The sequence below is a fragment of the Tympanuchus pallidicinctus genome, unplaced genomic scaffold, assembly GCF_026119805.1.
Source record: "Tympanuchus pallidicinctus isolate F22 unplaced genomic scaffold, pur_lepc_1.0 scaffold8, whole genome shotgun sequence".
Classification (NCBI taxonomy): domain Eukaryota; kingdom Metazoa; phylum Chordata; class Aves; order Galliformes; family Phasianidae; genus Tympanuchus; species Tympanuchus pallidicinctus.
The window spans coordinates 24,435,936-24,461,589 of NW_026294802.1; the positions used below are offsets into that span (position 1 = coordinate 24,435,936).

The window sequence follows — 25,654 nt, forward strand, 5'->3', positions numbered from 1 at the left end:
GAATGTTTTGCTGACCAAAGCCAGAACAGGGAGTCCTGAAGACATGTGAAGTACTTCCTTACTTGTAGAACTGCACGTTGGTGTTAAATTACTGGAAATGGAACAGGATGGAAATATAGAGATGGGAATGCAGTGTGATGTTGTTTAGCAGAACTACAAGTAAAACAAACATTTAAGAAACAAAGCAGTTTCATCAAATAGTGCATATTCTGTATATTCTCTCTTTCCCTTTAGATCTTAGACCTAAGCCTAAATATAAAAACATATTTATGTATTATGTTTCTCTTGTGGCTCAGTGCTTTCAAGATAAGATATGTTTTATATACAGACCCTTGCCATACTCTCCATTCATCTCAATTTAACAAAAGGGGTTCTTTTCCCAATCGTGCAGTACCAACAAAATTCAAATTACTCCATTGCTATGATGGCCTTCAAATTAGTCAAGTTCCATCTCTCTAAACTGTAAACTGTATGTGGAACCACATAGCTGTGCAGTCCAGCCTTTGTCACTACTGTTGGAAGAATGTCCAAGTAGATACTAGGAGCATGTCTAATAAATAGCAAGGTGCTAGGGGGCATTGTTGCTTTTCTTTCTATCTTTCTTTCTTCTATTTTTTTTCTTTTTTTTTTCCTTTTTTCTTTTTCTTTTTTTTTTTTTTCACAGTCTCTTTCCAGGGCAGAGTTGTTCTTTACCTTTTTAGGTAAAATGCACCCGAAAGGGGATGTACTACAGTTCATCATGTGAAACCTACTTACGCTGACAGAAACTAGAAATAAAATGGTTTTCCCACTGCAAGAGTATCTTCCCACGTAAATTACCATATCCAGCCTGTTCCAACTTAATATCAGTTTCTTTGTGATAACATAGAGTTGCCAAGCAACAAGGAAGACAGAGTCACAGATCTGGGCAGTCAGTCAAGGGCTCATTGTCAGTCCTGATTCTCAGAACATTCTTTTTCTAGACTTCACTGCAATTTTTTTCCATATTCCTTCCTGTACAAAAAGGCATAGTACTTCTATCTTTTTTTTAAGTAGCACTTGGGAATGGTAGGGCTTATTTTTGATAGAAACTTTCTATTTCAATATCCCATTAGAAATTTATATCAACCAATAACAAAACTGTGCACCACTCTGACACAGTCTCACAGTGCAGCCTGGGAGAAGACAACTTATAGGTGGCTGTGTTTATTTTCTTAGAAATTTTCATTAAAATCTCTCTAATTCCATTATTGATAACTTGATTTTCCCTTTTTTTCCTGCGTGTTTTGTTTCCTTCCGTATGCTAACTTGCAAACTAGGTATCCACAAAATCTAGGGACATCAGAGAACTGGACAGAGACAGATACAGATCAGTCCTGTTTTCCTTTTGTTTTCATAATCCATTAGAAGTTTGCATATGTAGTCACATAAACAAACATATGCAATAAGATTGAAATATAATGTAAAAAATAGACATTAATTCAAAAAGTAGAATTTTCTTTCTTCTTCCTGCATATTTTAAGAGAAGCACTATTAACGCAACTCAGACAAGCTTGGAAACTTTAGAATTAGTTTGGTGGTTTTTCACTGCAATCAGAGTTTCTTCGAAGTAACATAACATTTGAAACCATTACTTCAGCAAGCTCGAGGCAAGGAGAAGTATATTAGCATCATAGGCTAATTTTAGTGAGCACTTAAGTACAGATACTAAAGTGTTTTTGGAGAGCAGGCAAATGACTTGGCACCCTACATGATCTTTCTCCACTAGTTCCTTGTGCCATTTTATAGGGCGGTTCATCTCCAGATAATCGGTGAAAACATTAATTACTCCAAACACAGTCATGGTTTACACCAAGAAGCACTTCTGATTGGAAGGCTTCTTTCTTTTTGCTCCTATGATAATTTCTCCTGTGTCATTTCAAAACAATACAGATACATTATGTATAACTTTATTTAATCCCTCGTTTTGCAGCCTTTTCAAATCTGTGTCATCAGTTTTCCCCATAGATTTTCAAACTTTGGAGCAATATTGTCCAAAGTCAGCAGATGGCACTGATACATGCTGTCTCAGTTTAGGAGGAGGTCCACATAAGTGTTGAGATGCAACATAATGGGAAGGATAGTAAGTGATGCTCTCACAGGAAAAAGAAAAGGAGTAATATTACCTTTTTTTTCTCCAGATGTTCTGTATTTCTATACAAATATTTTAAGGCAAGAAAAATTTGGAACTAACAATCTAAGAGCTAAGTTGCTCATGCACATGCACACAAATTATTTCATTTTCTCAATATCTGTGTCAGATCATGTTATCATTTGCGGTTAAAATATGACAAAGAAACTTGCAATAAGCCTATGGGATGTGATACATTCCTACTACTGCAGTACAATTGAGTAAAGATGGAAGAGACCAACTGAATAGAATCACTGAAAAAATTCAGGAGATTATCCCAGCTACCGACTAATTCTCAGACTACTTACAGATGTTTGCTAAAGCTTTCCTTTTTCTTTAAAAGTGACTTCCCAAAATGATAAAATCCAGATAGAATAAACTCTCAAGGACTCTTGAGAAAGATCCATTGCAAGTATGTGTATATTTATACAAGCAATAGGAAAGATAAATCATCATATCAGTTTTTCTACATTGCAGTGATATTTTGTATTAATTTTATGGCGTCTTCCGGAGTTTTATCAATAATACTTTTTAAATTCAGATAAATATCATAAATCTACACCTAAAAATGTGCAGTATGTAACAGGGAATATTTTTCTTGACGAACTTCATACCATTCTTTTCTAGTCAGCATTTTTACAGTTTTGCAATTTTGGTGAAATTAAGTAGAGATAGCTGTGACAGGCTTGGGTTTTCATTTTTTTTTTAATATATTTTAAGAGAAATACAGTAAGACTTGAGAAGAGATCCTTTAAACAGATTTTCTTTTGCTTTACTTATTTAGTTTTGCCTGCTTGTGTATCAGATTTGGCTTCTGCACAGGTCACATCACTGCAATCCTTTTCTAATTAAAAATGAGATATCCTGAAGATTAAGGTTTTGGGAACATTCAAGTATTTCTTTCTAAGTGACACATTCTGAAACACAAGCTGTTCTTATAGAAATCAGCAGCGCAGTTGATGTCATTTTAAAATATCTAAATAATTACTAATATGGAACTTGTTTGTATTGTACTGATATATACTGCATGATAAAGAAAAACATTTTATTGCTGTTCATTTGTACTGATAAAGCATAACAGAATAGAAAAAAAAAAAAAAGGAGAAAAAAAAAAGGATAGGATACAATGGTGATAAGTTTGTCCAACAAATGAAGGTCTGGACACAAAATCTGGAACTTGCAAAAAAAAAAAATTTTTATTTTATTTTATTTTTTTTTTATTTAATGAACATTAAATGTGTTTATCTGTGCTGCTCTAGGCTGAAGTTTAGTTTCCATGCATTCAGAAACAAAAATACTCATATCCTAAATTAAACCAGAGTTACTTTAATGCCCATCCAGCTTCCAGAGTGAGAGGCCATAAAGTGCTAAGCAGCCCCTATGTGTGACTTGCCTGAGCACCTTCTTCCATTTCTTTGCTGACAACATATTATACAACTTCCTGATACAGCTGCAAGATGCTACTTTTTCCTCACCTTTTACTGCTTTATCAGTAGAATGTGGGCATCAACCATTTGCAAAACTTTACCCAATATAGGGGACCTAACTGAGGCAGCCATTCTTATGGTGATCTGGCTTTTCCTACAGTCATCAGATTATATTTTAGAATCAGCATGGGCAAAGGACTGATGGATGCTGAACATTAGCCCATTAGCAAAACTCTGAGGTGAAAAGGTCACTTTCTTCAAACTGAGTGGTTACTACATGGCAAGATCCTTAGAAAGAAGATTTAATGTCTGAGGCAAAGCATGCTCCTCCAAATTTCCAGCCTTGTGGCAAGAAACTTCCCCCAAGCCTTTCTTGGAAACCTTCCATGCTAATCTGCACAAACTGAAAGAAATCTTTCCTTTGTTGGAGGATAAAAGTGATTCATTCACTGCATAATTTAATGGTCTGAAGAATCAGGTGGTGGAGACAGAAAGGCATGTAGAGGTAATTGAGTCCGAAATCATTGATCTAGAGAAAATGGAAGCAGAGCATAAATCCATTGCCAACTGTAATTAAATCTTCTGCTCACAGATGGGATAGAACAAATAGAAAAACAGGTACAAGCCAATGTTATCTGAGCTCTGAGCTGCCCAATTGAAGACTAGGATCGAAGAGTTGTATTCTACAGGGATCTTGATTCTGACCCTTGCTGGACTTCCAGAGACATTGAAAACAGGGGACATCCAGAATGATTTCCTCTAAAATAATGGGGTTGATAGAAAGCAAACAGCTGGTGTTTTAGCAACTAGGCAAACTATTCACAGTAAATAATATTTTCCCTGAAAAGCAGCCTCCCTGTTTTGGACATTGATTTGCACACAAATCAATGTCTAGAAATGCATTGTTATTTCTATACAGTTAATGTTGCTATAAATTACCTGACAAGCATGCATGGATCTACAGTCCTGGAACGAATGATGATGAAAAATGTCGAGCAAAAATAAATTAATTAAATATTATAAAAAGATAAGTGAGATATAGGCTACTTCTACCTCTTCAGACGTGTCAAATAACTGAAGAATTGTTGCTTTGTGCAGAGTTGCTGCACCTTACACACAACCATCCTTTAATGAATTTAGCAATCCAGTTAAATACATCAGCAACTAACAGGTGAAATATAATCAGCGCATCAATCAAATTAAGCATTTGAACAAAAAGAGCAAAAACTAGGAGCTTCAAAATTGTGTCAAGTTACAAAATAAAGCATATGCAAGAAAAGAGCTTCCTTACTGTATTCTTCAGGGCAACTAGCTATCTAACACATGGGATTGCTCAGCAGTAGGATAATAATTTGGGAAACTGTGATACTGGCTTAGATCATGTTGGGTTAAATAAACCTCTTTCTCAACAAATGGGCTCCCATGTGGTGTCTCTTGACCCTTCTAATTGGCATAACTAGTCAATTATTTCAACAATGTCTGGTGTTACTTTCATGGTCCTTCAACACATTAAAACTAGTGGCAGCTTTGTCTTTAGAAGAGTCTTCATGGTTGCAACAAAAAGATTTAAAAAGTAGCTTTAATATGGTGAAGAACACAGTCCCTCTAAACTATTCTTTGAAGTCAAATCAGAGAAAATATAATTCTATTTCTTGAAAGAGAACAAGTCTGAAGGGCTCTGAAGTGCGAACGTATTGACTGTATACACCTCAGTAAATAATATATTGAACTGCATGACTGGAAACCACCAGTAGGGTAGAAAGAAAGGTAGAAAGAAAGCCAACATATATAATAGATAGTAATCTTACTGTAAAAGCAAAAGTTCTATGCAACAGGCAAGTAGAAGAAATATACTACAAGTATACAGAACACTAATTAGAAGTTTGCTAGAAAGTATCACTTTGTTTGGGAAAGAGTGCAGTACCACTGAAGACAGAAGACAAGCGGTAAAATGGAAGAAATCAGGGTATTTAAATATTTTTAATCAGGAAATTGGCTGGCATGATTTCATCAATACTCTCTGGATAAAACTAAGAGTTTACATGATCTACACTGATAATAGAAAAACTAGATGGTTTTCCAAGGTATTCTTGTTGCTTGTTTTTTTTCTCCTTTCAAATTACTGAAGCAAGCTTTAAAAGGTTAGAAGCAAATATTGATGTATTCTCTGTGAATGTCACCCATCCATACATAAACTTTACTTCTCAGTGTGTAAGGTAACTCCTAACTCCTTTGTATCTTGTCATGAAACATTACTGCCCTAATATTCATGATTGCTGAATTAAATAGTCATGGTCATTGTCTGAGTAATGTATACATACCTGTTGAAATAGCTATAAAGGGCTTTTTCATTTACCTACTATTGCCTTGAAAACATCTGAAAGGTGATATTGGTGTTAAAAACAAAGTTTAAAGTTTCATAATTGGCTGAAAATCAATACTTGATTTTTCCCCCACTGGAGCACAAGAGTTCGTTATTGAAAGCATAACAGATAGTAAGGATGACTTCTTTAGTAGAGAGCAGTAAAGTGACAGATTGAAGGGCTGTTCAAACGTATCACCTTCAGGGAGACTAACAGCCAAATGAAACTGCATGCTGGTGAGGTGGATGGGAATGGTGTTTTATCCTGCCACCAGGGACATGGGATCCAAATGATAATTCCTGGACTCAATTCTATGTTAAAGTATTAGTATGTCAATAAATTTATTGTAGTTTTAGTTTCCATTGTTGCACTACTATGACATCTTTGTTTAGAGTATTAAGATAGCAGAGATGAAATGGTCCAGTTCCCAAAGGAAAAAAAATAGGAAAATGACTACAAGGAAAAGGACAAAGTTATTACAGTCTTGTATATATGTATATATAATATATACACATGCATTATTATGATCATGTCAGTTTAAATTTCAAATTTTTGATGAGCCTTTTACATGTTATCCATAAAAATCAAAATCAAAACAGTACTGAAAACTACCAGTAAATCAGTGAATTTTGCAGTAATAACTATCAAATCTGTGATGCACTCTAATACCTTGCATGCAGGGAACCTGAAGAATATAGCACATATGTAAGTTTATTTTTAAGCAAGAAATGCAGATATGTTGGTTTATAGGATAAGTAGCGTGGTTTAGGAGACAAGGCTTCCCTGGACATCTCTGCCTGCCAGGGTGTTAGGTAAGACATTTAAACTTTGCAACTTCATATGCTTTCCCACCTTTCATCTGGCTTGTCTGTTTGGATAACAGGTCATAGGAGACAAGGCTCTCTAGTATAACTCCTGTATAAAGAGAAGCTCAAGGGTGATTCATTATATTACTCTGACACTGCTATTTATGAAACAACACTGCACATGGCCAAAATACAGCTTAGGATGATTATGAAAAGACAGTCAGGGAACCCTCTCCTCTGTCGAAAGAGCACTTGCTCATGCTATCATGTCTGCACACGTAGTGCATTTTAACCACATCAGTGTATGGTTAATACTGCCCATACATATGTCCTATCACTGTGGTGTAACTGTATACATGCAAATAAAAGCCTATATGAAATCAGAGTATGGATAACACCTTTGATTATCACTCAGGTTGCCACTAGCAAGATGACAAATATATCTGCCTTTTGTATTTTTCTCGCATAAAATTTAATCCCTACATATTAATAGGTAATTTAGTACCTATATTCATGACAGCATAATCACAATTTTTTGCTATGTGCACTGATCTGCATTTTTCATTCTATCATGTAGTTTTCTGCTATAAAATACTCCTAAATTTTTGGTGGTCTGCTTCTGTTTCAGCTATTCAGACTGCTTCTGCAGCATCAGCACTCTTTCAGCTCAGTCTCCACAAAACTTTTTCAAAATGGTTTCTGAAGATGTTGAACAGAACTTTCAGCATAGAACCCCATGGGAGGTCTCTGAGTTCTCTCAGTTCTTAAAAAAAAAAAAAAAAAAAAAAAAAAAGATTATTTATTCTTGTCCTTTAACTTCTCAGATTTAATTTAGAGCCTGGATTCTAAAAAATATTTGTCAAAAACTGTCTCCAAAAGTTTTTAAGTCTGAAAATACACATACATTGACCTGATCATCCTTATCCATTTACTTATTATCTTTACCAAATAATTCAGAAGATTCAACTCATGTAACATTTTTTAACAATAAGAACTCAATTCTCCCCCAGTATCACGTTATTATCTTTGTAATAACTTCAATCCATTTTCTTCATATGGAAATCAGATGTACTGGTCTATTCCTGCCAAATTCAGTCAAGAAGCTCTTTTAAAATATTTGGTTATACTCCCATCTTCCATTCCTCTGATTCCAGGATTACACATCACATAGTTCATCAATTCTGTATTTTAGTTCCTTCAAAGCTCCTGGGCATCTGCCCACAGCCCCATCTTCTAATTTTTTTATTTGCCCCTAAAACTTTTCCGAACATTTCACATTCAAAAATGAGCCCACAGATATATCGTCTCTTCTAGACACACTTATGCAATGCTTGATTTATTATCAACATTCCTTCAATACACATCAAGTTTTCCATACACTAAAGAGAACTGAAAAATCATGAAAAAAATTAAGCCATACTTTCTCATGTTAGCTAAGTATGAGGGAAAAATCTCTGAAAGCTGAAAAATAGATCTACACAGGCAGCTGTCTCATCAATTAGTTTACCATGTTCACCTGATGAAAGGACTACTTGCAGTGTTCCTTCTACATGCCTTAATTATGTGACTGGCAATTTTATTCTTGGTCTCCAAATGATCCACAGGTTTTATTTCCAAATAGGTGTTTTCATATACTGCAGAGTAGTAGGTGACATTTGATTGTAAAAGGAAAATATTCACACTAAGGTTTGATGGCATAAGAATTAATAATTGACAGTTCAACTTTCTACCTTATCATATCACAGAATCATAGACTCACAGAATGGCCAGGGTTGGAAGGGATCTCAAAGATCATGAATCTCCAACCCCCCTACCACATGCAGGGCCACCAACCTCCACGTTTAATGCTAAACCATATAGGCAAGATGATTTTATAGGTGAAGTAAACTCTAATTTTTTGCATAAATGGATTTTTTGCATTAAAGGAAGAAGGCTTTTACCAAGGTTCAAATGTCTTCAGGAGTAAGAACTATTTTCTGAGACTACATGCTACATACTAGGAGTTTTCTGTGATGTATTCTTATAGAAAAAAATCTGGGGCCAATCTATTTTACTTCACAGCTGTGAATACTCTTCAGAACTATACATGAAATAAACTATTTGCAGTACTTCTTTTCAAAAAACCACTCTTTTTCTTACAGTTAGACATTTAGGTTTGACAGAAAATGAATATTCTTCTAAATACCTTATTATAAATCAGAACAGACTCTTAACCTTAATAATAGCAACAATGATAACAAACAACAGCGTTGTTAGTAATAGAATATATTTCTAAATGTCAGTAATGGTATTTTTAAACAAAAAAAAGGCTAGCAATGTACTGTAATTGTGTGCTCTGAGGAACATTAGCGTGCAGCTGCCAGACAATCTTAATGAAGGATTTCATTGTTCAATTATGAAATCATTGTGTTTGATATGATTATACACATACACTCCAGATCTGATGCAGATCACTCACACCTAGCTGTAGAGCAGCTTCTATAGTGCCATTCTTCCCTAATTAAGATGAAAGCATGGTTAGGGTAGAATAGAAAGCATTGATTTCTATACTTTTCCAGACCATGCAGTTACGTAATGACACACCATTGGTCCATTTTCAAATGAACAAGAACACACTATCACTGACAGAATCGTCCTTTGGATGCACCTGTTTTTTTAATGTTTGATTCTATATATTATCTCCCGATGTTCCAAATATTTGTCCTCTCATGGAAAATTTGAACTTATATATGAACAGTCCTCCTACCTTTAGCAGGTAAGCTTGGCAGTCACTGGCGTAATCATACTCCAGGCCATCAAAGGTATAATAATGTCGATCTCCATAAATAGTGCATACAGCAGGACAGGGGTAACTAGTGCAATTGAATACCCCTCTCCGACAAACACTGTAAAGAAAAGCAGCAATGAGTATATTCCTTTTTCTTTTTTAGGCCTTGAAGTGCAGAGCTATGCTGTGGATTGCCTTTGAAGTTCTTATTGACAGTGGCAGAAAAGTGTTGTGTTTTGTCAGCAGCATATAGATACAGCTTCCATTCACAATCAACCATTATGAATGGAACATATTCATTAAAAAAAATGTATTTTTTCTTAAGAAATATTGATGATTTTTCTGAGATGTAAACTACATACATTCAGTGCAGAAGACATCCAGTTGTTACCTGTAAGATTTCAGTGTATTAGACTAATGGAACAGGCTTAAGAAGTAAATGTTCATACTTGGATGAATTACTTCCCCTACCAGCTACATTCAGTGAGCAGCACAAATTTGTTCCAAGGTAGGAGTCCTAAAAATACTGACAGCCTTTAGTTGTGCTATATAAGCTCAATAAGCTCTATAAGCTCAATCAATTTGCCAATGATGTTTAAAAACCGTTAGGACAAGCTTTCTTGTTTTTAATAATTCTATATTTACTGAAGATAGATAAAGATAGATATTTTGGCTAGTAAATTATAAGGGATGAAAAACTCTTTTATGTTAACGTGAGTCAGGTTCTTCAGAAAAGATGCCAGGAACTATCCCGTTTTCTGATACTAATGTTGGTTTTTTATTTCCTTTCTCTTTTTTTATTGTCCATCTCCTTTCCTTATGGTCCCACATACTGAATGTTAAACTCACACTGCAAGCTATCCAGATCCCAAGAAGGAGACATTTTATCATTGTTATATATTTAATTTCCCTTTTTTGTCCCTGGTTCTCTTTCCTGGTATTCTATTGCCAAAGACGTGTGCAATCAAACATTTGATCTTGATGACTTTTTAACTGAAGTTACAAAAAAAAACCAAAAAAGTAACTGAAAAACTGAAGTTATCTGCTGCTTCCTTTTCAGTCAAGAAGCTTTCATACAAAAGTTTTTCTACTTTTTCAAGACTTTGAGCTTAATAAAAAATATTTCCTCCAACTGTCTTTAACAAGCATAAACATTTTTTTATTTTCAACATACTCAACACATTTTCTATGTCATTTTCACTGTGTGATTAGACAAGTGTGCAAAATACATGCCACTCACCAGGTGTAACAAGGCGTAGCTATCACTTCTCCTGATAGAAATTCCCTATCTTTCCAGGTGCATGGACAACTGTCAGGAATATAACACTTCCCTCTATGCTCAGCCATCCTTTAAAATAAAAGGATTACTAAGATAAAAATGTAAGTTCACAAGTACATCAATACAGCTCAATGAAAAACAATAATTTTTCTATGACATCTTGTAAACATTAATGTATTTCTGTGTTAGAATATAATTATTTTATAACTCTAATGCTCTCTAAAGCTAACTCCTAGTTGAGGCAGAAGCAAAGGAGTAGGAAGAATAGCTAGAAAATCACAGAATCACAAAGTGATTGAGGTAGCAAGAGGTCTCTGGAAATCATCTGATCCAAACCCTCTTCTCAGGCACAGGCACCTAAAGTCTGTTGCCTGGGACCAAATCCAGCCAGCTTCTGAAGATTTCCAAAGAGGGAGACTTAAATAGCTATGCTTGAAATCTGTTCATCACTAGAGCTTAGTCATCTGCAAACATTACAAGTTTCTGGAAGGGGATTTCTAACTGTCTCATTACACTGTGATCTGTGCACAATCAATGTATTGTCAGAGGACCATCAACTACCATTCAGTGAAATAAAATTAAATACTGATTAAAAATGGTTACCACCCCACTTAAGATCAAATTGCAGCAATTCGCACAGCATATTTGGCTCTTCAAATCTGAAAGTGCACACAGTAGGTATGGGGAGAAAAAGGAAAATCTGAGTGATAGAAGATGTTCTTAACTATCTTACTTTGATTTGACACCTGCAGAGCTCAGCAGACTGTTTCTGAGCGACAAATCCAAATATGTGAGTGGAGAGAACAGAAACTTCAGCTAAGTTCAAAAGAGCAAAGAGATTATGAAGGGGAGGAGAGTAGGATCCATCTTATACCCCTCCCCTTTTCCCTGCCTCATCAATACCATAAGCCTGACTAAGAATCTAGGTGAGACAATTACTTGCACAGTAAGCAGGAACACAGATGGTTTACTTCATGGTTTTATGTCATGTTTGTTTCTATGTTCACATATAGTGTGCAAGTGCTAGGGGTCATCTCCTGTCCAGACAGTCCAAATAACAGTTGATAAGATTATTTGAGCAAGCTGGGTACCTCATGAGATACAGGAATCACAGTATCAGGATGGAGAAACTGTGGAACTCAAACTGAGGAAGCATTAAAGCATGGAGCCTCATTCTGATAAGGAGAAAGGGACTCTTGGAAAGATGAAAGTGTGCTGAACTTTTAAATGTTACTCTGTATTTTCAAAAATTTATAGAACAATAGTTTCAAAATTAGAGTCAGACTGTGGAAATACGTATTTAACTGACAAAGCTTACCCAGGGGGGCAAATACAGCCGCTGGCACAGGGTGGTGAGGGGACACAAGAGAAGTTCATGGCAAGATTTGCACAGGAGACCCCACAATTCACACCTGCTGCTGGTAATCCAGGCACAGGAGATCTGCAGTCATAGTAGATTTTTCCTTCAGGGCACATGTGAACTTCAAATGTAAAATGCAGGTTAAATGAGATCAGATTATCTTTCCCACTGTTTTCTACTTCTTTTAGTTCACAGTCTTTTTTATTTTAATACACATTTTGCACACTGTATAGTATTCATAAAAATGCATTCCAAGTAAAAGTTTACAGCTTAATCTGTATTACAGAAAAATATAATTAATATCTGTTTCAGTGTTAAAAAAAAAGTTTAATATTAAACATCTGGATCGATGCACCCTGGATTGGATACACAAACCATTCATAAAGATTAAGTCATCATACTTCAGGTAGACAGGATCTTTAGAAGTGCCTTAGTTTACAGTGTACTGAAATCCCTTCCGAATGCCCTAGAAATTCATTAAAAATTTACTTACTAAAAATCAAGGTCCTAAAATTTACTAAATATGGATATCAAGCCTAAGTATAGGTATTCCCAAGAGAAATCCTGACCTGCACCTCACATATAAAAAGATCAAGTGACAAATTTTAAACACACACAAAAAGACTTGTGCTCCTAAGCTCCTATTTTAGATTCGCTGTGACATTGTCTCTCAAAATTACTATAGTATCAGAAAACAAAATATTATTAAGCATCAGAAACTTCCTCTGCGCAACTGTTAGACAAGAAAAGACCATGAGTTACCTGTGTTTTCTGAAGTAGCTTCAATACATTTCACTGTTCCATTCAAGCACTGGCTGGTTAAAAGAAAAGCAAACCCGTATTTATTCTAGGGGAAAATGTATGCAGTCATCACATTAAAAAGCATAATAGAATTTAACCCAATTTGAAATGATTGAAATCTGAAATCTGTCCAGCATTTTGATGGTATGCCTAAATGCTTGTATGTAACGAGTGCCCAGACATGGAGTTTAGGTACTACTTAATTGCTTACTTTTCATGAAAACAGAAAAGAAGCTGGATATTTGAATTTCTCTGGATACTTAGGGTTAGATGGACCAGGATGCTGACTGTGTAACACAAAACTTTATCTCCCTTGATGAATCCAGAAGGATACAGCATGTAAATTGTGTGTTGCAGAAAACGCACAGCTTTATTTTTTGCTGATGAAATGCAGAATTGCAGAAAGACACATTAGACAACAGACTTAATCCACTTAATTTCTCATTAAAAAAAAAAAAAAAAAAAAAAACCAAAAAAAAACAGCATAGGAATGGTAGAAAATGAATCTCATATACTAATCTCTTCAGTTGAATGACTATAATGCTGCAGTTGTAACAGTTACATGTTACTATATTTTATATAGTACAAGACTCAGCAGGAGCCAGTTGATACTTGGGTCCCAGGTATGTTTCTAAATAGCAGATTAAGAGTATTCCTTGTAAAGTGAACACATTTGACTGGGAAATCAGGGAGGTTTCTTCACTTCTCTCACTGAGGTCAGGATTCCATCATAAATTAATAATACAAAAGGACACAAACATAGATCTCTGCAAGTCTTTGTTTGAAAGATTTCCTAAAATAGAATGACACTGTTTATTCCTTGGAAACCACTCTCATTTTGCTATCATAATGCGCCCAAGTCTATGAACAGCACTGCAACCTTGATATATTTATTTTGAGATACTCTTTAGTTCCTGGCTGACAGAATCTTCCTGGTATTCTCTTTTTAAAATAAATGAGTATGCAATACAATTTATGTTAAGCTACCTATTACTAAGTGTGAAATAGGAGTAAGATCTTGATATAACAGATCTTCATTCTATGTGAAAAAATCTCAAGGCTCCTGAGATCTCAAGAAAGATGTTACTCAAGAAACGTTAGACAAAAGAGATGTTGAGTACTACACACAAAATATAAAACCCTTGGATAATCAAACCTACCAGGAACCTGTTGGCAAGGGGAGGATTTCTCCAGGCTGTAGGACTTTGCCCTTGTAATGACAACGACAGGCAGATCTGACAAAATAATAATCATGCATATAGATGTAAAAGCAAAATGAAATGTGATTTAAGGGCAATCAATTTACTCTTTTATGATGAGAAAACCTACGCCAATCTCTTTAAAGTCCCCTCTAATATAACTATTCTATTTCCTTTTAATTTGCATTTATATTTACAATATGGCTGTACTGAACTCAGTGGTAATATTGCCATCATCATCAATAAAGACAGACTTTTCCTCAATCTCCATATTATTTATTTGCTCTTTGTGTACATTACAATCTTATAGATTGATTTTCTTCCCAGATATGGGAGTAGTATGGCAACATTTAGTTCCTTTTCAAAGTAATTGGAAAGAGGAATTATCATAGCAAAATCCATTAGCCTTGTTCCTGATAAGAGCCAAATGCAATTTGGTAGTAACAGTAGTAACAGAACTCCCAAAAAAAACATTTAAAAATACTGGATTACCTGGTTACCCCACACTCTACAGTCATTTGAAGCAGTTACAATTGACAGCAATAACTCAATAATCTTGAAATTTATATAAATATTTATTCCAGTTTTTACTCCTTTCTTGAACTCAGTAGCTACCTACCATAGTAAGATATAAACTGTAGGTACAAAAATTATAGAGAATATTTCCTTTCAATGACCATTTCCATCCATTTAACTGAAGGTTTTTACATTTTGAGACAGTAAAAACACTCCCAGCCACTTTCTCCATATTATCCATGACTTTATGGATTAATACTATGTACACCCCTTCGCATTTTTTCTTGAGTGCTAAAAAGCAGGCTTTTTAGGTGTAAATTTTTTCCAGGTTTTTAAAATATTCATCACCTTTCTGTACAGCAGTGTGACATATCTTCTCTGAAGTGCAGTTTACATACTGAGGGAAATAGCAGAAAAATATTCTCAGCCTTGCTGGGAAGAGAAAGATGTGCCTATACATATATTCTATTTTCCAATGACTTACGCTGACACACAAAAGTTGACTGACTCTTCGAAGTATTTCCCGTCAGGACAGTTACAGCCTTCCGCACAGTCATCACCACAGATATTTGCCATAGAAAGTGAAGCACAGGAGTGTTTACAAAAAGAAGAGCACTGATGATAAAGCATACCACTGTGACACATCACAGCTGGAGAAAAGAGAGAGGGAGAGAGAAGAGTGAACAACATATTCTTAAAATGAAAAATAAAAAAAACAAGACAATATATCGTAGGAGATCAAAGCAGCGATGCAAAATGATCTTTTGCTGTTCTGGAATGAATTAAAATACGTGATAAAAAATCTACTGTTCTACTCATTTCTAAAATTAGAAATGTTCAGAATGGCCTTATGTTGGAAAAATTCCTTAGCTGGATGTAGACAGCGTCTATTTTCTGTTTCTGCATAAATGTGTGAGTGGTGTGTGTCTATCTATTTCCTAATTCAGACTTTCAAGAGAAGGAAAATTGTCCAGTTAAAATTAAGGCATTCTCCCATAATTTAGAAATTCTCTGTTTTAATCCCTGCCATGTCACAGATATGCTATATCCTGCTTGTCATATCCCTGCCCAGTCTGCTCTGCCTGCCACAGAGAGCCCCTTCCACCTTGTCTTACCTTCCCTTAGGGAACAGCCTTGATTATGTTGCCCCATGATGCTGTTAGCACAAGCTATAGTCATGCTGATCACTGTACATACAAGTGGGCTTTCGTATGACTTAAGGTCTTAAGGTTAGAAACCTAAGATCCTTCTGTAGCCAACAGAAAGGGACAGGCACCTCTGTGAGGCAGCTCAGGGTCTCCAACTCAAATGCCCAACATAAATGCTACCAGCATTCTCCTCTGAGCATGTCGTTCGCCCTTAGCACAACTTCAACTTCAACAAAAAAGACATCAATGGCTGTATTTTGTGAAGCCAATGACATCTCTAAAATTATACACATTTTTAAAATGGTCTCCATTCTAGAGGCATTACTCACCACAGTGAGAAATATGAGATCTGAAGTCCACAGAAATACCGTGCTTGCCACAGACGTAAGCATAGTGTGCAAGAGAGTTACACATACAGCTGCTGCCACATTTGCAGGCATCAAAGCGACATAGTTGGTAGTATAATCCTGGACTGATGTAGGCATGACAGGGAGCAAAGACTTCTTCATTGATGATATCACAGTAGGATGCATATCCAACTAAGAGAAGGTGACATTGTTTTAGACAGATCCATGTTAATATAGCAATTACAGACATAAATACAAATATAATCGACTACTTGTGCAATAAGAATTTCTATACAATGCATTTCTTAAAATTTATATAGTTTAAAACTGTTATTGTAAGCAACCCTCAAAAACAAACTCCATTTAAAATAAAAATAATAAAAACAAACAAACAACAAAAAAACAGTTTTGCCTTCCTATGTTACCATGGGAACCTACCTATTTACATGCTATTAATACTATTTATTTGCCTACCTATGTTACATGGGAAAGATAAATGGAAAAACAATTTTTTCAAAACAGTTGGAAAAGTCCTTCAAAGCTTGGAATATGGTTTCTTCCAACTCAATGTTTCATTTAGCTTTGAAATTGGTAATGGCCATACTATTATTGGTATGCCAGCTCATTAACCATTACAAACTGGAGCTCAGGAGCCTGCAAGCTGGCCACAGACCATTTAGTACCAGCAGACCTTCCTTCTACCACTGAAGCATACTCCCACCACACTGGTGGAATATCTCAGTGATGCTATAGTATGAATCATATTTAAGCCAATTTTGCTGCTAAAAAGTGTCTCTAGCCCTCCCCATCTCTCTTCATTTCCACATATACATGCTGACTCAAGGGTTTCAGGAGTCTATCAGTAAACAAGATTCAAGGAGTGAACATGACTTGATGGAAAAATAGCCTGACAAAATAAGAGAAAAAACAAAGATTTATTTTCCAGTTTCATCAGGTTCAGATCACATCAGGCCTAAAATCTTGATCGTGCTGGCTCAGTGCAGGTGGCACCATGCAACAGCACCACATAGCCAAGGAATGTTTTTTCAAGAATCACAGAAAAATAAAGGGTAGAAGAGACCCCTGAAGGCCATCTAGCTTATCCTCCTGCTCTGGGCAGCTTACATATATATGTCAAACTCCATCATCACTGAGGAAACACAAATCTGAAGCAAAGTCATGAAGTATCTTGGAGAGAGCTGACTTGGCTGAGATATACTGCTTTAGAAGATAGCCAATACTGAAGACACAAAAAGCCTTATAATAGGCCAGATTCTTAAAGGTTTACGGTTATTCTGGGCTCACTCCCACAGGCTCTAAGCATGGCCAAATCCCACATCCTTATTTCTGAAAGACTAAAAATTCTGCCAGAATTGGCAACCAATCTCTGCTCATTGTCTTCATTAATTGAGAAGAATAGCAACACAGAGAAAGGGGGACAGTGAAAGTTGAATGCAAAATTCAGGCATGTCAACAAGCCAAAAATAAATCTTTAGTCAAGAATTTGAACAAATCTGCAGATCTTATTGTTTGCCTTGGTTTGCATGTGGGAGTATAGATGGAGGATAAAGAAGCATTAAAAAAAACTTTAGATAATCATGGAGAAGACAGAGACAGGACTTCTGATCTGAACACTGGCTAGGAGAGACTTTATCCCATGTAATTTCTTCGTCAGTCGGGATATGTGTAGCAAAAATATTATTCAGTCCTCTTAGCTGGAAGAATTTGAAAGACATAGAGTGTTCTGCTTAACATTCTTTACATATTCTCAACAGCAAAATGTAAGACTTGTGGCCAGCATGCAAAGCACTAAATGTTCACCTAAATTATTTCAGTTTCTACACCGAGTGGGAACAAAATTGTCTTTTCTAAGATATAAGAAGAAAATAAAGAGTGTGCATAGAAGTCTAAAGTTAAAATACAAGCATATATTAATTAATGACTAGTAATAGTGAAACTCATTCACAGAGAAGAAAAAATCCCATAACAAAATGATGCAAATAATTCCATATGAAAACATACTATTTTGCTGATTAACGTTGCAGGGATCAACTACAGGAACATTGATAGGCACAGAACAAGCTGAAGAAACCTTCCATGCATTGGCATGAAGTTGCGGGGTCCCTTCTATCATCCCTGCTGGAGAACTGAAAAGGAAAATATCAACACTGCAAACATCCTGCTGACCTTATGGACTACACACGTGAGGGCACAGGTAAATCAAAAAGCTTTAGATGCATAAATAAATTGAAAATTCAACACGTCACAATAATTCTGTCTGTGAGGTACAGAAGTACAGAGGGCATGTGAAGCTTTTTCCTCAATACTTTATTCATGCAAAAATAGTCTTTACACTCAAAGTCTGACATCCCTTACACTTACTGCAATTAATGAAATCAATTTGAGGAGGGATTAATGAAAGAACAATTTGGCCTTTGTTCAGTGGATTGTAAAAATTTGATGTGCTAGCTTATTTCAGTATTCTAGAAGGGATCTGTTTGCATTTTGATGTGTTTTTTCACTAAATACTTAAAAAATATTTATTATTGCTAGAACAGTTTCATGATATAATAGCTTGAAGAACTTTGGAGGAAATGAAGCCAAAGATCAAGGGAAGTGTACCCTTCTAATTAAACTATTCCTATGGTTAAGAATTACGTTTTTCCACTAACTCAGTTAGGTAAGGATTTTACTAGCATTCTCATCCATTTATTTTTCAGTGCTCATTTATTTGCTCTGATGATGATGGAGCAGTAGGGAGGAAAAATACTGCATTCAAAGAAGATTGTGATCCTATAGTCAATACGTTACTTTTTGGGAATGACCTAGATGTTTTAGAATGACATCAGAATTTATGAGTTCCATATTTAATTGTCTAAAGTTTTAACTAAGAGATTCTATATTGATCAGTTTAATAATGAACAAACTGATGAAATGAAAATATCATGTTCAACAAGACTTTTCACTTGTCATTAAACACAATTTAAATATACTGTATGCAGCTTACAGAAAATCATCTCTTAAATTCCCATTGTAAGTTCCACATAGTCCCAACGTTTTTCTCTTCCAGCTGATGTCAACTTGAACATAGATTCTCTCTCCATCTTTTGCGAAGAGTATCTTCAAACCAAAAGTAGTTTTCAGTTGAACAAACAGAGAAGATACATTCTGAATTTCAATAGCTCCTGCAAATAGCAAAATAAAAAGAAAAGCAGTCATTGAAACTTCCAGATTTTATAAGCTCATCCCTTAATTAAAACAAATTTTGAAAACTCAAAAGTAAAAATGATGAATTGTGCACAACCTCACCTGTTGCCAAAAAAACTCACATTTTCCATCTAAAATTATAAGACAAATCTTTTTCATTACCAACACAGATCAGGTACTGCAACTACTATCAACAGAAAAAAAAGTCTCACCATTCTGTACCAGTGAGTTATCCGAAGACTACTTATATTTTTTCTTTCTTTCCTCTTTACAGAAATATAATACACTCAACAGCATGCCTCTAGCAATGAGAAGACACAATAAGATATGACTTGTTCCTTAGCACCCAGTGATGTTAAAAGATTAATTAACAGATGTCTGTAAAGTTCATTGCTATCTTCAGATAGAAGGTTCTCTCTTACTACTATTGATATGACATCAGTATATCTCCTTTCCTGGACTGTATGTGAACTAAGGCTCTAACTAATTCCCAGCTTTCCTTCCCAGCAAATACATGATGAAAGGAAATGGAAACTTCACTGTCACAGCATTCATTTGCTACACACTGTTGATCTACTTGCAGCTGCAGACTTTAATCAGGTCTGTCTGCACTCTCAGACTCTACACACACACAGATACACAAACAGTGAAGATAAAATGCTCGTGTAAGCTTCAAAACATTATAAGCTGATAAGGCTTAATAGATAAATCCATTATCAAGAACACTACACCAAAATATTTGTCATAGATGGTATTAGTTGTAAACTCTGAAGAGACAAGATCAGTAGGAACTGATTCCAAAGATATAAAATGAAATAACCAGCAAAAGTATGAAGCAGACCTTTCAATATAATTAAAACTGAGCTGTGAAACTCTTCTTTAGGAAGCTGCAAATGCCAAAAGCAAAACCACATCTAGAAGGATCCAGTGAAGAAAGATCCAGTGAAGAAAAAAACTAGCTGCAGTCATAAACTCAGGGTTCCCTAAGTCCAGATTGCCAGGGGCTCAGAAAGGAACAGTGAAATAGTACTTCACTATTTGAGAAAAGACTAAAAATCCAGTGAGAATCTACTACTTTGAATAATCACTAGAGAGATGAAATACTGCTTTATCATTTCCACCTTCAGTGCTTGATTTAGTAGCTTCCTTTCAAGGTATATTTCTTACTAGCCTTATAAAAATTGTGAAGTAACCTTCCTGAAATCACAAGTCGACACTGAAAGTGACACAGACCCTTTGAGCGCACGGATTCTATTCCATGTAATTTATTACAAAAAGCGTCAGTTAAGTGTGATCTGAACATCAACATCAAAATGACTTTCAACCTCTTCACCTCTGTTTTTTTTTCCTTCCTATCACCTAAACAGAGGAAAAATAGATGGGTGGAATTCCTAGGTACTTAGCAAGATAAGAAATGCAAAGAAAGAAGCGTGTAACAAGGGACAATATTTCACCAACTGAAATAATAATTTCATAAGACAGATATAATTAAAACGCTTTGGAGCATATAAACAAAGAAATGCAAACCCTACTAAGACTCTACTCCACGTAATTTCTTACCATTAACGTTAAAACCTTGGTTAGGACCAGTTTGGACTTGACCGTATCTTGTGAGAGTTACTTGTTTGCTCACATCATCTTCAAGAACTAGTGTTATAGACTCAATGCAGGCATGGTCAATGTTCTAAGCAGAAACAAATTTTACCATCAGAAAGGTCACAAAGACAGTAGTAGCATCGAAAGCAAAAGCAAACAGTTGTATAGAAAGGAAATACTGTCATCAGGTAAATCAAGTGTAAGCCACTATAACATTAAACTGAATATCCAAAATTAAATGCAAAAAAGAAAAATACTGCTTGTGAACAAAAGAGCAAGGTGGATTCATTTTAGCTATTATGGCAGACTAGCATTAAGCAGATAGAAATCTCCAAGTATTGATACTGGGTTCCCAAAGTAGAGCCCAAATGCAGCAATGAAGTAGAAGGAAACTGTAGTTCATCATCTCTGACTGCAGACAAAAGAATATAATTTCTCCAGAAATACACTAAAATTATTTGTAAATGTGTGACTATCAAAAAAAGGCCACATGAAAACAAACATCCTTCATTTTGAAGTGCTGTCCAGGCAAAATCTGTTAACCTAGATATAGGACCAGAGCAGAAACATAACCAACTGATGTCAAGCATCTTAGATTCTTCTGGGTCTCTGTGTTTTTACACGGAAACTTTTCAAAGTGCCTAGAGCTGTAACTACAGATCACTTTCAGCAGCATCTCTTGTCTCTCAGTGACTACATAACCAACTCTATCATTCTTGAGACCACCTAAAATAAAAAAAATAAAAATAAAAAAAAAAAAGGAGTCTCATAACATGAGGAAGAAGAGACATAAAGAAAAGCAGAGGTACAGAGGTACCAACACGTGGGTTATTGTGAGGCACAATCTGAGCCCTGTCTGACAGCCTACTTCCTGCATGGAAGTCCTGCATGGAAGCACTTTTCATAAGCACCTCTATTCATAACACCTGTTATTGAATACTTGCCAAAACACTTTCAAACAAATACACATGGTTAGTCTCCTTAAAAATTTTCTAAAAGGCATTGTTCCAATAAATTAAATATGCTGAAAGACAACAAATACATATGAAAAAATCTCTTACTTAATTGTGTATTAAGTTTGTCCAGTGCTGCCAGCAAAAGCTTTTCTAAAGCTTGAGACACCTGCATACAGTACCACATTTTTATTAATAATCTGGATGAAGGAATTCCTTCACCCCCTCAGTAAATTTGCAGATGATAGCAAACTGGGAGGAAGTGTTGATCTACTTGAGGTAGAAAGGCCCTACAGGGGAATCTGGATGGACTGGATTGATGGATTGAGGCCAATTGTATGAGGTCCAACAAGACCAAGCACTTCGTCCCACACTTTGATCACAGTAAGCCCATGGAATGCTGCAGGGCTGGGGCAGAGTGGCTGGAAATCTGTGCAATGGAAAAAGATCTGGGTGTCATGGTCAACAGCTGGCTGAACAAGAGCCAGCAGTGTGCCCAGGTGTTCAAATAGGCTGATGGTACTGTTGATTGTATCAGAAATAGTGTAGCCAGCAGGACTAGGGAAATCTATGGATTGTCCCACGTATATAGCACTGGTGAGGCTGCACCTCAAATACTACGTTCAATTTTGAGCCCCTCACACTGCAAGAATGACATTGAGGTCCAAGATGGGTAATGAAGTTGGTGAAGGGTCTGGAGCACAAGTTCTTATGAGGAGTGGCTGAGGGAACTGGGATTATTTTGTCTGGAGAAGAGGAAACTGAGGGGAGACTGTAGTGCTCTCTACAACCGCCTGAAAGGAGGCTGGAAGTTGGTTTCTTCTCCCAGGTTACTAATGACAGAAGAAAAGGTAATGGACTAAAGTTGCACCAGAGAAGGTTCAGGTTGGATATTAAGAAAAGTTTCTTCTCAGAAAGAGTAGTCAAACAGGCTGCCCAGGGACATGGTGAACTCACTGTCACTAGAGGTGTTCAAGAAACAAGTAGACGTGGCACTTAGGGACACGATTAGTGTACAGAGTGATGATGGATTGGCAGTTTTCAACCTTAATGATTCTATAATTCTTTGACTGTATGACTGTTCACATATATACTCACTTAATACGCAGAGATGAATAACTGTTCAGACTTAATCCTTCTAAAGCTGCAATAGGTTTTATAAAGGACAATAAAACATGTAGCAATATAACCACATTAAAAAAAGCTGTGAAAAGGTTTCAACTCACACTATTCTTCTTTTCACATAACCTGATAATCTATAGTAGCATCTATGCAAAAATATCTGAAATACATATACACTTTTGTTATGGATGTTCAATGAAAGCGTGACTTACATGTCCACAAGGTGCTTTCTGTAAAGTGATTGTGAATTTGTTCTTTCCAGTGCCTTTTACTAAAATGTACTGGCAAATCCCAAGAAAGGTAAAATGACGTCCATCAAATGTTGTGAAATGGGAGTTACCTGTGACAGAGCACTCAGCTTGAGAGAAAAAAGTTAAATACAAAAGTTCACTTAAATAATAATGTATTGTTGTTCCGTGAGAAATATAACACAATAAAAAAATAATAATTATCCCATTAGAGCATTAATTTTTTTTTTAACTGTTACAGTATTTGAAATTTAAATATGTTATATACACATCCTTCCATTGTATGCCATCTCATTTTGCACACGCCCATGTGTAGCTTTGGTGTTACCTAGGCTGAATGTGAGTCACTGGTTCCCTAGAATACATGCGAAAGCTTTCTCTGTGTTACAGCTCTGACATTTCCTGTAATCTTCTTCCTCCTCATTTTTTGGCATGGCTAAGTATGAAAGAGAAAGCCAGCTTCTTTCTCCTCCCTCACTGGTACTACGGCACTGCTTATTGCTGCAGGCACGAAAATGCTGTGTTTGAAAATGTATGTTGTCCTAAATTCCAGGTGAGCAGATATCTGTTGTCTGTCCTCAGGGCGCCCCTACATTCTTGTTTCACTTCAGATCAGGAGACCACTGTTGAAGTAAGCCTCCAGCAGATCCCCACTTACTGCACTTTGATTCAGCTTGTGAGGTCACACCAAAGCACATAAGCTAGATTCCTCTTTGCTGCAATTGCAGCAGAAGGCAATCTGTGGGAGCACACCTAACCCACTCCCTACTGCTAACAGGCATTCATTCCTTAGGACAAGACTAGTCACACACAACACGCATATGAGCTGATACTCAATGGCAGAATTAGTCTACAGATCCACCTTCCTAAGATTTTTTTAGTACCTCCCGAGCTTTGTTTGCTAACTCATTCATAGGAGGTTCTTTAATTTGTGGGGAAAAAAAATAAAAATTCTCTTTCACAAGTTTCATAGTACGATTTTGTTTAAGGTACTGAACTGTCAAAGAAGTTTCATTAGCTGATGATTTATGTTTGTCTCAGTAAGTCATTAAAGAGATGTGTAATCTTTAAAAAGAAAGATCTGGACACGAACTATTGTTACAAGGGTGAATTTGGAGCACTCCGAGCAACAGAATGATAATCTTTTTATTGTCTGCATTACAGCTGCATCTAGAAGTGAGGAGAATCTTATCCACGGCTCACTGCACAGACAGTGTAGCAGCTGTCTGTGGAATTAGAGACATGTCCCAAAGCACACGAGTATAAGGAGGTAGAATAAAATGTGTGGATGTAACACACTGAGTTAGGGAAACAAATAGGAAAAAGTAAGGCAAGTACAATCAGGCAATTAACAGTTTTGCCTCAGGCATCCCACTGCTACTGGACATTTGTGTGCTAAATTTTTCTTCTTAAAATAGCATCCCAAACCCTTGGATTACATTTCAGTCTGTTGTATTTGGAAAAGTTTATCCCTGGTGTTCACTGAGGAGAGGAAAGAAATCATGAAATACAGATACCTGGGCAATCATGATCAGTACAGTTCCAAATGCCACCAGTACAAACACTGAAAAGAAAAATCACAAAATACAGAAATTCAGTGTACCAATATTTATCAAAATAGGAGCTATGCACTAGTTAATAGATATTGAATCCACTGTTTCTGTAGAACTTTTTTTTGATGATACACAAAGCCCAGACCATAAAGTACTAACTATTCTTTGAAATTTGAGCACGACTGTGATGTTAAACTAACTACAGGGAGCAGTCATAGATAGAGGAAGCACATACATGAGGCTGTCACATACCAATTACTACATTCTTGCTCAATTTTTGTGCCTACAGGGAAGGCAGTTCCATGATAAATACAAGGACAATTTGACACGGAGATACAAGTTCCATTTTCCATAATGAGACCTATTGGGGGGGAAGTTAACACATGAGATAAATAAAACAAAGTAAATAGACTCAGTGTTCTTGTTGTTGCTCCATCTTACTCAAACATTCAAATCTGTCAGAAGGCAACTGGGGACTAGTATAAAGAGTCACCTATTGATTGCAGAATGCTCAAAACATTAAATGCTTAAGCCTTCTCAGAGCAGATTTCATTCTGAAAGGTTGCTTTCTGAAAAATGTTTGCCTAAAGTATGTAAAGATCTATAGACCCAAAACCTAAAAGGTTTTGATATCATATAATACTAGCCCTTCCATAATCAGACTGTTCATTGACCAGTCCCTAATTTTCATTTAGTACAGATCGCAGGAAGTTTTCTTGAATAGAGTACATGATACATTCTGTTCAAACAAAACCTCATTTGCTTCAAGAATAATTCTAATAAAGTTGATTAAACCTATGCTATGCCTCATTG

General features: G+C 35.9%; 1 protein-coding gene across 1 annotated transcript in view; it reads right to left on the reverse strand.

The window, feature by feature from the left end:
* Positions 1-25,654, reverse strand: part of OTOGL (otogelin like) — a 93,132-nt gene that overhangs the window by 47,201 nt on the left and 20,277 nt on the right. Inside the window, exons 13-25 of the mRNA XM_052669087.1 lie at positions 25,094-25,202; positions 24,806-24,852; positions 23,253-23,398; positions 20,930-21,053; positions 19,170-19,347; positions 18,185-18,309; positions 16,145-16,354; positions 15,152-15,317; positions 14,113-14,187; positions 12,914-12,966; positions 12,110-12,272; positions 10,753-10,860; positions 9,492-9,630 (exon numbers count right to left, since the gene is read on the reverse strand). Coding sequence (XP_052525047.1) covers positions 9,492-9,630; positions 10,753-10,860; positions 12,110-12,272; positions 12,914-12,966; positions 14,113-14,187; positions 15,152-15,317; positions 16,145-16,354; positions 18,185-18,309; positions 19,170-19,347; positions 20,930-21,053; positions 23,253-23,398; positions 24,806-24,852; positions 25,094-25,202 — 1,643 coding nt within the window. The remainder of the gene's footprint in view (positions 1-9,491; positions 9,631-10,752; positions 10,861-12,109; positions 12,273-12,913; positions 12,967-14,112; positions 14,188-15,151; positions 15,318-16,144; positions 16,355-18,184; positions 18,310-19,169; positions 19,348-20,929; positions 21,054-23,252; positions 23,399-24,805; positions 24,853-25,093; positions 25,203-25,654) is intronic.